The following is a 13,425-nucleotide window of genomic DNA, read 5'->3' as shown; positions in this document are numbered from 1 at the left end:
GCCTGGGTGTGTGCGTGTGTGTGCACACGTGTGTGCAAGGCTCGGTTTGGTTGGGGCAGAGTGGGCAGATGCGAGCCTCGGTCTCGCTGGGCGCCGGCTGGGGGACCCCAGTGCTCTCGGGGCCCTCCTGGGGTGGCTGCAGGACCCCAGTGCTCTCGGGGCCCACGAAGGGGCCCTCCTGGGGTGGCTGCAGGACCCCGGTGCTCTCGGGGCCCTCCTGGGGTGGCTGCAGGACCCCAAGTGCTCTCGGGGCCCACGAAGGGGCCCTCTTGGGGTGGCTGCAGGGCCCCGGTGCTCTCAGGGCCCTCCTGGGGTGGCTGCAGGGGTCCCGACGCAGCCCTCAGGCTGTAATGCGCTCCCTTCTGGCCTTTTCCAGTTCGCGGGGGAGGTCCCTGAAAACCGGGTGGAGACGGTGGTGGCGAACCTCACGGTGCTGGACCGAGACCAGCCGCACTCGGCCAGCTGGAACGCCGTCTACCGCGTCATCAGCGGGGACCCCTCGGGCCACTTCAGCATCCGCACGGACCCCGTCACCAACGAGGGCCTGGTCACCGTGGTCAAGGTGGGTGCCCTGGGTGCCCCCGTCCCAGGGCCTCCCGTGACCCCTGCCGCCCTGGCAAACGGGGGAACCCACTGGAGTCGCCCGGCGCCGGTGCGGCACGCGCAGGGCTGCGTCTCAGGGTCTCGTGCGTTTGAGTCCTTTCCCGCAGGCCTTCTCGGGCGCTTGGGGTGCAGGGGACGGACCAGGCTCCCGGGGTGCCCGGAGGCTTTCCTTCCCTCCTGTGGGCCAGGCGGGGGCTGGGGGGGCTGGGGGGGCTGGGGGCGTGGTCGTGAAGCCGCCCTGGGGCTGGCCAGGCTGGGATGGGACGGACGGCCAGCTGTCAGTTCAACCTTGCTAGCGGCTTGGACCGGTCGGGCTTTTCTACTCTCAGACTTACTTCTGGGGGCCTCTCGCTGCCACAGCCGCGACTCCGTCCTCTGGCACGCGTCCCTGTGCGTCCGAGCCGGGAAGAGCAGGTTGGGAGGGCGGTGAACGTCCCCAGCCACGCGGCGCTTAGCGTGAGGCTACCGGGCAGCTGCAGTCCCAGAGCAGCTCGAACGGGACTGAGAACAGGCCAAGAGAGGTCAGGTGTTTGCAAGGAAGGCAGGCAGTGGAGAGCCGCAAGCAGACTGGCCCGGCAGCCGGCAGGCCCTGCAGCCCCGGGCCTCCCCCCTGCCCTGGAAGTCACCTGCAGCCCCGGGCCTCCCCCCTGCCCTGGAAGTCACCTGCAGCCCCGGGCCTCCCCCCGCCCTGGCGGGCACCTGCAGCCCTGGGCCTCCCCCCTGTACCTCCGCATGTCACCAGCGTCCACCCAGGGATGGCAAATTGGGGTCCTTCTCCCCCGCGGGGTTTAGGTGGTGTTTTCGCAATGCTGCCGCTCCTGCGCCCTCCTGAGCCAGGATTCTGCAGGACGGTGTCCCCTGTCACCAGGGCCTGCACCGGTCAGCAGCTCCCTCCCCCACACACTGAACCCAGCAAGCTGAGGGCAGAGGGCCTCTGTGGGCCGGCGGGGGATCTCAGAGGCCAGAGAGCTGCGAGGGTCAGAGGTCAGAGGTCAGAGACTGGACGAGGCAGCGCTGCTGGCCTTTGTGGGGGAGGGGCTGCGAGCACAGGCGGCCGCAGGAAGTGGAGCCTCCCGGACTCGGCCCCGGGGGAAGCCGCCCTGCGACGTCCTGGCCTCAGCCCAGCGGGGCCGCCTCTGGCTCCCAGGACCAGGAGACCCACGCCTGTGCGGGCGCCGAACACGAGCTTAGTGGCACGGGGCGAGCCGAGAGCTCCCCTCCTCACTGGCCGTCGCCGTCCACGCTCAGCACGGCTGCTGATGTGGCGGCCGGGTCCCCTCTGCCCGGGGAGGGTCTGGGGAGGCCCTGGACACCTTTGGGGGCGCCACTCAGCCAGAGATGGGAGTGCTGACCTCACACCTTCATTCTTTCATCATAATTACATGGATTTTTTTAGGATTTATTTTAAAGGAAGAGTAGGGACAGAGAGGTCTTCCTTCTGCTGGCTCACTCCCCAGGTGCCTGCAACAGCCAAGGCCGGGCCAGGCCAAAGCCAGGAGCTCCCTCGGGGTCTCCCACCTGGGCGCAGGGGCCCACGGAGTAGGGCCGCCACCTGCTGCCGGCCGGCATCTCGTTCCCCGCAGCCCACAGGCCCCAGAGGGCCGGCCCGGCTCAGCCCTGCCCCCACTCTCGTTCCAGGCTGTCGACTACGAGCTGAACCGGGCCTTCATGCTGACCGTGATGGTGTCGAACCAGGCGCCGCTGGCCAGCGGGATCCAGATGTCCTTCCAGTCCACAGCGGGGGTGACCATCTCTGTCATGGACGTCAACGAGGCGCCCTACTTCCCCTCCAACCACAAGCTGATCCGCCTGGAGGAGGGCGTGCCCCCCGGCACTGTGCTCACCACCTTCCCCGCCGTGGACCCCGACCGCTTCATGCAGCAGGCAGTGAGGTGGGTCCATGGGCACAGCCCCCCTCCCAGCACCCCCAGGCCCTGAAACGCCCAGTGAGACCCCCACAGCCAGAAAGTCCCTGGGGGGGTTGGGAGGTCCAGACCTGAGCGCCCCTCCAGTGGCACCCAAGTCCTGGGGGTCTCAGGTCAGCAAGGCCACTACACCCAGACCACGGACACGGACGGCGTGTGGACACTCAGCCCCGGCTGGCTGGGGTCCCTGCGAGGTGGAGGCCTGGGAAGAGCAGGGCACAGTGGTCCCGGCCCGCCCCGCTGCGGGGGCCTGTGCAGGGTTGGGAGCCGGGGGTGGACACACCTCCTGGTCATCCGAGGACACGGGCCGGGACCTGGGGCGTGCAGCTGGCAGGTGCGGCTGCCCGCAGATGGGACGGGGGTCTGGGGGGCCAGGGCGGCCCCCGCCTCACCTCCTTCCTGCACATCCTCTCAGATACTCGAAGCTGTCAGACCCGGCAAACTGGCTGCACATCAACGCCACCAACGGGCAGATCAGCACGGCCGCCCTGCTGGACCGCGAGTCCCTGTACGTCAGCAACAACGTCTACGAGGCCACCTTCCTGGCAGCTGACAACGGTGCGTCTGCTGCCACGGCCGAGGGAAGCCACCGCTCCCGGGGCCTGGGCAAGGCCTCGGTCGCCAGCAGTCGAAGAGGCTGCGAGGACAGTGGGTGGGGGAGCAGGTCAGCAGGTGGCAGCATGTCAGCCATGAACGGGGAACTGGAGCCCCTGGGAGCCCCCTTCTCGCCGCTGCGTCTCCCTCCGCGTGCCCAGCCCGGGGTTTGCACTCACGCGCTCTCGGCTCGGGGGGTTGGGGCCGAGCAGCCTCCTGCTTCCACCAGACCCCTCTGCAGGCCAAGGCCCTGCGGAGGATCCTGGCCTGGGAGGCACAGAAAGCCCTGCGCCGTCCCGGGGTCCACACAGCCAGGCTGTGCAGCGCAGCGAGGGGGCCTCTCCTCTGGGACCCTGGGCATCCCCAGGCAGCTCCGGCACCACCAGTCTTCAGAGACAGGTGCCATGTCACCATCAAGGAGACATCGGGGGGGGGGGCTTTCTGTGCCCCCCCACCTGCTGCAGCCAGGGAACGGGGCCGTTGGTGTCAGGGCCCGGAGCTGTCAGCAAGGTCAACGCCACACTCGGGACACTGCCTCCAGCGTCTCTGGCCAGCTTCTGGCCACACGGCACATGTCCACCAGGGTTGAGGCAGGGGTGGCCTGGCCTCCGTGCTCACGGCTGGCTCCGAAGCAGCATTGCTTCATTCTAACCGAGCAGTCCCAGGCTACGGAGAGGTGGGGGGAGGGGGACAGGTGGCCTGCAGAGGCCCACGGCCCAGCATCCTCCAAGTCCTCCCAGGCCCCAGAGCAAAGGGGGCTCCAGGTGAAGCCTCGCGCAGCCGTGCACGTGTCCGGCAGCTGCAGGTGCGTCTCGCCTGCTGCGTGGGCCCGGGGGTTGGCTGGTGCCCGCCACCCTGTGGCTGTGGCTATGGCTGTGGAGTGCTGGGAGGGGCCCTGCGTGGTCACCCCGTGTCTGCCCTGCAGGGATCCCCCCAGCCAGCGGCACCGGGACCCTGCAGATCTATCTCATCGACATCAACGACAACGCCCCAGAGCTGCTGCCCAAGGAGGCGCAGATCTGCGAGAAGCCCAACCTGAACGCCATCAACATCACGGCCGCCGACGCCGACGCCGACCCCAACATCGGCCCCTACGTCTTCGAGCTACCCTTCGTCCCGGCCGCCGTGCGCAAGAACTGGACCATCACACGCCTGAACGGTGAGCCCACGGCCAGGGTCAGAGCCAGGTCGGCAGCGTGAGCAGCAGACGGGGAGGCTCCTGTGGGAGGGATCCCTGTGCTCTGCCCGTGAGGCCGGGGGCTGTCCAGGGCCTCCTGCTGGTTTGCTGAGCGCAGCCGTGGACACCCACGTGTCCTGTGTCCTCCTGTGCACAGCCGTGGACACCCACGTGTCCTGTGTCCTCCTGTGCACAGCCGTGGACACCCACGTGTCCTGTGTCCTCCTGTGCACAGCCGTGGACACCCACGTGTCCTGTGTCCTCCTGAGTGCAGCCGTGGACACCCACGTGTCCTGTGTCCTCCTGTGTGCAGCCGTGGACACCCACGTGTCCTGTGTCCTCCTGTGTGCAGCCGTGGACACCCACGTGTCCGGTGTCCTCCTGTGCATAGCCGTGGACACCCACGTGTCCTCTGTCCTCAGGACGCCCTCCTGTGTGGGGCAGCCCTGTGCCAACGCCTGCTGGAAACCTCAGCAAACAGCACTGGGCGTCGCTGCTGGGGGCCTGGCCTTGAGGACAGGGCAAGGCCTGGGTTCACCTCCCAGCTCCGGCTCCTGCTTCCAGCTCCCTGCAGGTGCAGACCCCGCCCCCGCCCCGCCCCACCCTGCCCCACGGGGTGATGGCCCAAGCAGCTGGGTCCGCATCACCCACGTGGGAGACCTGGATTGAATTCCTGGAACCCAGATCTGGCCTGGCCCAGCGGGTGCGAATATTTAGGGGGTGAATAGGCACACAGGAGCCCTCTTCCTCTCTCTCTGTCCATCTCGCCGTCAGGCGGCCTCTCAAATAATTTTTTTAAAGATTTATTTACTGGGGCCGGTGCTGTGGTGTAGTAGGTTAAGCTGCCATCTGCAGTGTCGGCTCCGGCTGCTGGCTTCAGCCTGGCCCAGCGCCAGCCATCACGGCCATTTGGGGAGTGAACCAGCAGATGGAAGATCTCTCTCTCTCTCTCTGTGTAACTCCACCGTTCTATAAAATAATGCTTTTAAAAAACTGAAAGATTTATTTATTTGAAAGCGACAGTTACAAAGAGAGGGCGATAGATCTTCCGTCGGCTGATTCACTCCCCAAATGGCCGCAACGGCCAGGCCAAAGCCAGGAGCTTCTTCCCGGTCTCCCATGTGCGTGCAGGGGCCCAGGCACCTGGGCCGTCCTCCGCTGCTTTCCCGGGCCATCAGCAGGGAGCTGGGTCAGACGTAGCACAGCCGATACGGGAAGCCAGCACTGCTGGTGGCAGCTTGACCCCCACACCACAACGCCAGCCCCTCAAGCAACCTAAGGGTTTCGCCAGTTTTACGTCCAATCTCGGCTCCCCCAGAGCTTTCTCCAGACAGTATTGGGCGTTTCTGCTCCAGGGCTTTCTCTGATCTGCTGCAGCTCTGCACACATTCAGGGAGCCAACGAGACGGCCAGTGCCTTTTTGTTTTCCATTTGAAAGAGTACAGAGAGAGAGAGAGAGAGAGAGAGAGAGGTCTTCCATCCACTGGTTCACTCCCCAAATGACCACAGTGGCCAGCGCTGCACTGATCCAAAGCCAGGAGCCAGCAGCTTCCTCCAGGTCTCCCATGTGGGTGCAGGGCCCCAGGACCTGGACCACAGCAGAGAGCTGGACTGGAAGAGGAGCAACTAGGACTCCAACCGGCGCCCATTTGGGCTGCAGGCTGGGGCTTTAACGCACTGCCATAGCGCCAGCCCCTGCCAGTGCCTTTTAACCAGACGGCGAGGGGTGGCGTGCATGTGGGCGGGTCTTGGGCCTCCACGCCAAGGACTGGGGCGGCCGTAGGGGCGGGGCGGGGCGGGCCGACCTGAGCGGGAGCTCTGCCGCCCTGCACAGGCGACTACGCTCAGCTCAGCCTGCGCATCCTCTACCTGGACGCCGGGATGTACGACGTCCCCATCATCGTCACAGACTCCGGGAACCCCCCGCTGTCCAACATGTCCGTCATCAAGGTCAAGGTGTGCCCGTGTGACGAGAACGGGGACTGCACCGCCATTGGTGCGGTGGCAGCGGCTGGTCTGGGCACGGGCGCCATTGTGGCCATCCTCCTCTGTATCGTCATCCTGCTGAGTGAGTGAGGCCGGGGGGGACCGTGCGGCCGGGCGGCGGCAGGGCCTGGGGCTGCCCCTCCGCCCCATCCCACCTGAGCCAGTCCCCATGGTAACGGGAGACGGCAGCGGCTCAGGGTGTCCACAGAGCCTGCGGCCCAAGGCTGGCAGCTCCCTGGGGTGCTAGGGAAGCCCCACCCCCACCCTGTCCCAGGACTCTGATTGGACTGGCTCTCAGCACGTGCACACGGTGGGACCAATCACCAGCCAGGGAACAGAATGTGCCCGTTGGCTCCGCCCAGGTCCCAAGTTCCAGTGGTTGGTTGGGTTTCCCAGAACCACCTGCGTCCCCAGACAGGATGAGGGCTCCACCCTCCCACCCCACCCCGGGCAAGGCCTCCTCCCAGCATGGGGCCGTCTTGCCTGCTCCTTCTGATTCTCGCCCAGACACTGAGCCCCAAGCCCTCATTTTTACCTCCTGCGCCAAACCCCGCCCCCTGCCCAGAAGAGCAAGTTCAGGAAGACTTGGGGTGGCCCCCCTGCTCCCCAGTGGCCAGCTGTGTGGAGCTGGCGGCCTCCCCAAATGGGGTGCGGGCAGGAAGTAAGTCAACGTGGAAAGACCCAGCGGCCAGTGTCGGGGAGAAGGGTGGAGCCAGCTGGGCTCTGCGCTGGCAACTGCAGGCCCACACAGGCACCCACACACGTGTGCACTGTACCCAAACATGCGTGTGAGTGTGCAGACGTGCGTGCACACACAGGCACACGCGTGCACGGGCCACATGCCTGCATCCACTCACATACACGCACGTGAGGAACACACAAGCACGGGTGCACAGCCCACGCGCGCCGGGGACACAGGGCACCCACGCCTGCCCGGTGCCCCCCCGCAGCCATGGTCCTGCTGTTCGTCGTGTGGATGAAGCGGCGGGAGAAGGAGCGCCACGCGAAGCAGCTGCTCATCGACCCCGAGGACGACGTGCGAGACAACATCCTCAAGTATGACGAGGAGGGCGGCGGCGAGGAGGACCAGGTAGGCGGGGCTTCGCCTGGCCACGCCCGCCGCACCTGCCTCCTGGAGGGAAGGGGCTCCGTCCGCTGGGGACACCAGCCGCCCCCTGCTCCTCGCGCTGGGTCTGGGGCAGCGTAGCAGGCGCCAGGAGGGTGGGCCGCGGGAGCCTCCTGGTTGGAATCCGGCCTGCCGCTGCCCACGGGGGGACTCGGGCCACCTGGCGGTCCTCCACGGGGCAGGCAGAGCCAGCCTACAACAGCTGGAGGGAGGCCCCGCTCCCCACCGAGCACGGCCGGCCGTGTTCAGAGGCCCCTGAGCAGCGAGGGCCGAGGTGGGCTCGCTCGGTGGGGGTGGGGGTGCCAGGCCATGCAGGCTCTGACCCCACGCCTGCCTGAAGCACACACAGACAGGAGCAGACGAAGAGGCTGGGCGCTGGTGGGAGGGGTGGGCGCCGTGGGTCCTCCTGGCCGCGGCTCACGCAGTCCCCCAACGCCACTGTCCCGCAGGACTACGACCTCAGCCAGCTGCAGCAGCCCGAGGTCGCGGAGCACGCCCTGAGCAAGGCCCCCGGCGTGCGGCGGGTGGACGAGCGGCCCGTGGGCGCCGAGCCCCAGTACCCGGCCAGGCCCGTTGTGCCCCACCCGGGGGACATCGGAGACTTCATCAGCGAGGTGGGTGCCCCTGGCGGGGGGCGGGGCAGCTGCAGGGCCTGGGGAGTTCGCCTCCCCACGTCCTCCTGTCCAGAGACGCTGATGCCTGCCTCTGGGCCAGGCTATGCACAGAGCAGAACTCGGGGCAGCAGCAGGACAGTGCCAGGGTTCAGGGCCTTGCTGCTGCCCGGAGCAGCTCTGGGTGGGGGGTCCGGTCCGAGCAGTGTCAGGTCTGGCCTCAGCCCCGGCTGCCCGCCCCACCAGGTATCCAGCACAGCCCCAGGGAGGCCCAGCGCCCAGCGGTGATGAGGGGTCTGGAAGCCTGGTGTGACTGCCGTGGCCCCGGCCTCGATGCACACAGTGGTGTCGTGGTGTTGCTAAAGCCTCCCCCGGGCTGGGCTGAGAACCAGTCCCCGTTCTTGGGGCTGAAGGCGAGGCCACGGCCCAGCCGCGTAGGGGGGTCTCACCTCACAACCCCACTTCCTGGCTCCTGGTCCCCGGGTCCCTGTCAGCCCCAGGGGGACTCAGCGCTTACCGGCAGCTGCTGGATGCGAGCCCCCCCCCCACCGCCTAACCACAGTCTCTGGCCCCCAGGGGCTTCGGGCAGCAGACAACGACCCCACTGCGCCCCCATACGACTCCCTGCTGGTCTTCGACTACGAGGGCAGCGGCTCTACGGCGGGCTCCGTCAGCTCCCTCAACTCGTCCAGCTCCGGGGACCAGGACTACGATTACCTCAACGACTGGGGGCCCAGGTTCAAGAAGCTGGCCGACATGTACGGGGGCGGCGACCAGGACTAGCGGGCCTCGTGCCGTGGACGGTGGCCGGCGGAGGCCCCGCCCCGCCCGGCACAGACCCCGCCCCCGCCAGGCCCGAGAGTGAGCGAGAGGCACTGTCTTAACTTGAATTTCTTAGAGCAGAAGCACTGTTTAAAAAAAAAAGGAAGTGCCTTTTGGTACATGTGTCAGTCCCTCAAACTCAGGAGCACGTGGGCAGACGGGCGGGCCACGCCTGGCCCGGCTCTGGGGGCGCCAGCTCGGGATGGGGGACTGTGGCCTTTTTTTTTTTTTCATGTTTAAGAAAGTGATTCCTTTGAAACAAAAATAGTTTGAGGTCCAAATCCCAGCAGCCTTTGCTGCACATGGCCGGGGGCCTGCAAAGCTCAGAGGACGAAGTCCCCCTAGGGCCGGCCCAGCCCTCGGCCCCCTTAGCACTCCCAGATGCTGTAAATAGCCGGGGGGGGTCCCCAGAGACCACCGCTTAGTGCTCCCAGTCACCCACAGTCCTCCCTGGGGGCCAGTTGGCACCCCAGTGCCCCCAGGTCCCCTCGGCTTCAGTGGGGAGAGGCCACTGCCCAGCGTGCCAGCACCTGACCCCTCGCCACCCAGCGCCGAGGGCCCCCTGCACACAGCACGCCTCTGCCCCCCGCCCCACACCACCTCTCACCGAGGGCGGGCCGAGAACCAGTCCCCGCACGGACTCTCGTGGCCCCTTTGCTTCCCCTGGCCGTTTGGACCTGAGTCCCATCGGGGCTGCTGAGCCGGTGTGGACGGCAGGACCCGCCCCCTAACCGTGGACCCCTTCCTCAGAAGCCGCGGCCAGCGAGCAGCGGCAGGGACGGCTCTGGCGCTGTCCCCACGTGACGCCTTACTCTCCCCAGAGGTGAGGCCACCCTCAGGCCAGGCTGGGGCAGGAGGCGGCCACTGCTGCGAGACAGGGGCTGTAGGACCTGTGGGGCGGGAGGCCAGCACCAGTTCAGCTCAGACCAGCCAGCGTGCTGGCTCCCTCCGTGTCGCTGATGTCACGCCCCCCAAGGAAGGGGAGGGGGGCTCCAGCACCAGCAAAGGGCAAGGAAGCCCCCCTGGAGCCCAGACTGCACCTGCTGCTGGGGGCGGGATCTCGGGCCATGGCTTCCCTCAGCCCCGGAAGCCCCCCTGGAGCCCAGACCACACCTGCTGCCGGGAGCGGGGTCTGGGGCCATGGCTTCCCTCAGCCCCGGAAGCCCCCCTGGAGCCCAGACCGCACCTGCTGCCAGGGGCGGAGTCTCAGGCCATGGCTTCCCTCAGCCCCAAGTCTGCCGCTTTCCTAAACAGCTTTGGCCTCGGAGACACACGGAGTGGACGTATGTGCCACACTCGTGTGTGCCCACAGGACGTCAGGGTTCTTCCCCAAACTCATCACCACCCCCGGCCCTCTCCCCAGAGCCGGCCTGGGCCACTCCTACCCTCTGCGGGTGCCGGGGAGGGCGGGGCCCCAAGGGTCACTCGTCACTGGCTGCCCTGCCCTGTGCATACAGCCAGGCCCAGGGAGACTCAGACATCCAGGGATGGCATGCGGGGACCTAAGCTGTGCTATGCAAATTGCTCGGGCCTGGTAGCCAATGAGAATGGTCCTGAGTGCTTGGGGCGTGGCCACTGGAGGGAGCCCTATGGGCCAGTGTGAGGGGTGGGGCTGGAGTTTTGGGTTTTCGTTGTTTTGGAAAAGTTCAAATTCATCCTCAGTGGAAGTCCTGAGCCCGCGGTGGGAGAGCACCGTCCCAGGCGCGAGCGGCCGGGCGCCAGGCACGCTCCTCTCCGCAATCTCAGGGCTTCCGGGGGCCCCCGTGCCCTGGGCTCATGGCCCAGGACCGATGTACCAGGCCTGGCCACACCTTGGTCCCAAGACGCCAGCTCCGCCAGCTGCCGGGCTCGGCTGCCCTGCCTGCCTCCCCGGCCCCCACCCCCTCCCCTTGCCTTTTCTCGTCACTGCCAGGCCCCCCTCGCATCTGCCCTAAGTCACACAGGCTGAAGTGTGGCGCCGCCGGTGAGGGCTTCCTCCAGCCAGCCCCCTGGGGGCCACAGAAACACGGGCTTTCATGGCCTCCCCGATTGACACTAGTTAGACGTACCGTGTCCAGCATCTCCCTTCTGTAGCTCATAGATAAGACAAGTGCGAGGGCAGGGCGTGGGCCGGGCGTGGGCCGGGCGGGGAGTGCAGCTCGGCGCCGTCTCTCCCCCCTGCAGACGGGAGACACCTGGCCAGCCGGAGCTGCTGCCGTGTCTCAGCACATCCCAAAGCACCAGTGTCCGAGGCGGTCTGCGGGCCCCGGGCGGCCTCGGGTTCCGAGCGCGCGATGACAGCCCTGGGCGTCTCGGTCACGGTCACCGTGCGGGAAGTGGCAGCAGCGTGCATAGCTGGGCGCCGGGCCGGGGGCGCCGCCTCTGCGTCCTGGGACGCGTCTGACTTCTCCTCTCTCCCTCCTCCATCCCGGGTCTCTTTTGCATGTTTCTTTCGGACAATGGACAAAACGTGTAGCAGCCGCATGACTGTGCTTGTTTGGGAGAGACCGGCTATGACGGATTCACACTGCACCTCGGGCGGGCGCAGCGCCCCGAGGCAGGTGTTCCAACGTTTTTTGTAATCGTCAACAGCACAACTATTTTGTATCGTTGTTTGTATCATTTTGTACCAAAAACCAAAAAAAGAAAAAAAAAGGGCCGAGAGTCGATGTTTCCCGATGTGTCTTCAGTGCCGGGCGGATTTGCAGAGCAGAACCAGAGGAGAAATAAAGTCCCCTTCTGAGAAAGTCGCCTCCACCCGGCTCGTGCTCCGTGGCGGGGGGCGGCGGCCCTGGCGGGGGTGGGGGGTGGCCCTGGCAGGGGGTGGCCCTGGCGGGGGGGGCGGCCCTGGGAAACATGAAGAAACCTGGGCGCACCCTTCACACCATGCGTCTGCGCCCTCCCCAGGGTCTGGCAGCCATCAATCAAACCCGGCAACTGCCAAACAAAAGGTGCTCCCCTTCCTGGCCCTGACAGAGACAGAACCTCAGAGAGTCCACAGAAATGGAATTAGGTCAGTTTCTTGTGAAACGCAAGTATATGGGGGGGGGGGGTGGCCCTCCGGGCCGGCGTGGTAGCATAGTGGGCTAAGCCTCCACCTGCAGCACTGGCATCCGATGGGGACACCGGTTCGAGTCCCAGATGCTCCACTTCTAATCCAGCTCTCTGTTAATGGCCTGAGAAAAGCAGCAAAAGTTGGCCCAAGTCAGCCGGCACCGCGGCTCACTAGGCTAATCCTCCGCCTTGCGGCGCCGGCACACCAGGTTCTAGTCCCGGTCGGGGCGCCGGATTCTGTCCCGGTTGCCCCTCTTCCAGGCCAGCTCTCTGCTGTGGCCCGGGAGTGCAGTGGAGGATGGCCCAGGTGCTTGGGCCCTGCACCCCATGGGAGACCAGGAGAAGCACCTGGCTCCTGGCTTCGGATCAGTGCGGTGCACCGACCGCAGCAGCCATGGGAGGGTGAACCAACGGCAAAGGAAGACCTTTCTCCCTGTCTCTCTCTCACTGTCCACTCTGCCTGTCAAAAAAAAAAAAATGGCCCAAGTCACCCACGTGGGAGACCCAGAAGCTCCTGGCTTTGGCCTGGTCCAGCCCTGGCCATTGTGGCCATCTGAGGAGTGAATGATTCTTTCAAATAAATGTTTAAAGGGAAAAAATTTCATGGAAAATGTATTCTATAAAAAAACTACGCATGGATTTTTAAGAATTTTTGAGCCAAATAAAACTTTAAATTCCGTTTCTCCACGAACTCTTTGACGCAAGCTCACACACACCTCTGTGGTCCATGGGAGGCCGCCTTCAAATTAAGAATTCCCAAATTCCCCAAGCCAGCACGTGCAGCGAGGAGTGGCCCGGGCCTGGGCCCACCGCCACCCACCTCCCTCTTCACTGCCAGCTTCAGCTGACGACTCAGGCCCTTCACGCACACGCGCGTGGGCGCCACAGCCTGCCGTCCCAGCTCCGCGGAAGCTCTGCCCCCACAACAAACAGCACCCAGGTGCTCGAGCTGGGTCCACCCTGTGGAAGCACCTGCGGAAAAGGCCGGTGCCGGCGCGGGCGCAGCCTGAGGGGCGTCCACCACCCTGGAACCGGACAGTGAGCACACGCGGCCTCCTCCCCTGGGCAGACAGGACCCAGCCAGCTAGTGCTGGGGGGCAGCACACACCCTCACACCCCCGGGGGCACTGCACACCCTCACACCCCCAGGGGCACTGCACACTCACACCCCGGGGACAGTGCACACCCTCACACCCCCGGGGACAGTGCACACCCTCACACCCCCGGGGGAGGTGCACACCCTCACACCCCCGGGGACAGTGCAGACCCTCACACCCCCGGGGACAGTGCACACCCTCACACCCCCGGGGGCACTGTACACCCTCACACCCCCAGGGACAGTGCACACACTCACACCCCCGGGGGCAGTGCAGACCCTCACACCCCCAGGGGAGGTGCACACCCTCACACCCCCAGGGGAGGTGCACCCCCTCACACCCCGGGGACAGTGCACACTCACACCCCCGGGGGCACTGCACACTCACACCCCCGGGGGCACTGCACACCCTCACACCCCCGGGGGCACTGCACACCCTCACACCCCCGGGG

At 66.3% G+C, this 13,425-nt stretch overlaps 1 protein-coding gene across 2 annotated transcripts in view; it reads left to right on the top strand.

Annotated features, from left to right (window-relative positions):
* The window catches only part of LOC103346846 (cadherin-4), a 338,792-nt gene extending 327,221 nt beyond the window's left edge, over nucleotides 1-11,571 (top strand). For both annotated transcript variants that reach the window (XM_070051648.2, XM_089306944.1), the window contains 8 exons: nucleotides 377-562; nucleotides 2,242-2,495; nucleotides 2,944-3,086; nucleotides 4,048-4,281; nucleotides 6,134-6,367; nucleotides 7,236-7,375; nucleotides 7,861-8,025; nucleotides 8,599-11,571. In XM_070051648.2, the coding sequence (XP_069907749.1) occupies nucleotides 377-562; nucleotides 2,242-2,495; nucleotides 2,944-3,086; nucleotides 4,048-4,281; nucleotides 6,134-6,367; nucleotides 7,236-7,375; nucleotides 7,861-8,025; nucleotides 8,599-8,805 (1,563 nt within the window). In that variant the 3' untranslated portion in view covers nucleotides 8,806-11,571. The remainder of the gene's footprint in view (nucleotides 1-376; nucleotides 563-2,241; nucleotides 2,496-2,943; nucleotides 3,087-4,047; nucleotides 4,282-6,133; nucleotides 6,368-7,235; nucleotides 7,376-7,860; nucleotides 8,026-8,598) is intronic.
* Nucleotides 11,572-13,425: the final 1,854 nt, after the last annotated feature.

Source organism: Oryctolagus cuniculus, chromosome 11 (assembly GCF_051225735.1).
Source record: "Oryctolagus cuniculus isolate XC-2025 breed Fujian yellow rabbit chromosome 11, ASM5122573v1, whole genome shotgun sequence".
NCBI classification, from domain to species: Eukaryota; Metazoa; Chordata; class Mammalia; order Lagomorpha; family Leporidae; genus Oryctolagus; species Oryctolagus cuniculus.
The sequence above is the reverse complement of the archived record's forward strand: the minus strand, read 5'-3'. Positions and strand labels throughout refer to the sequence as shown.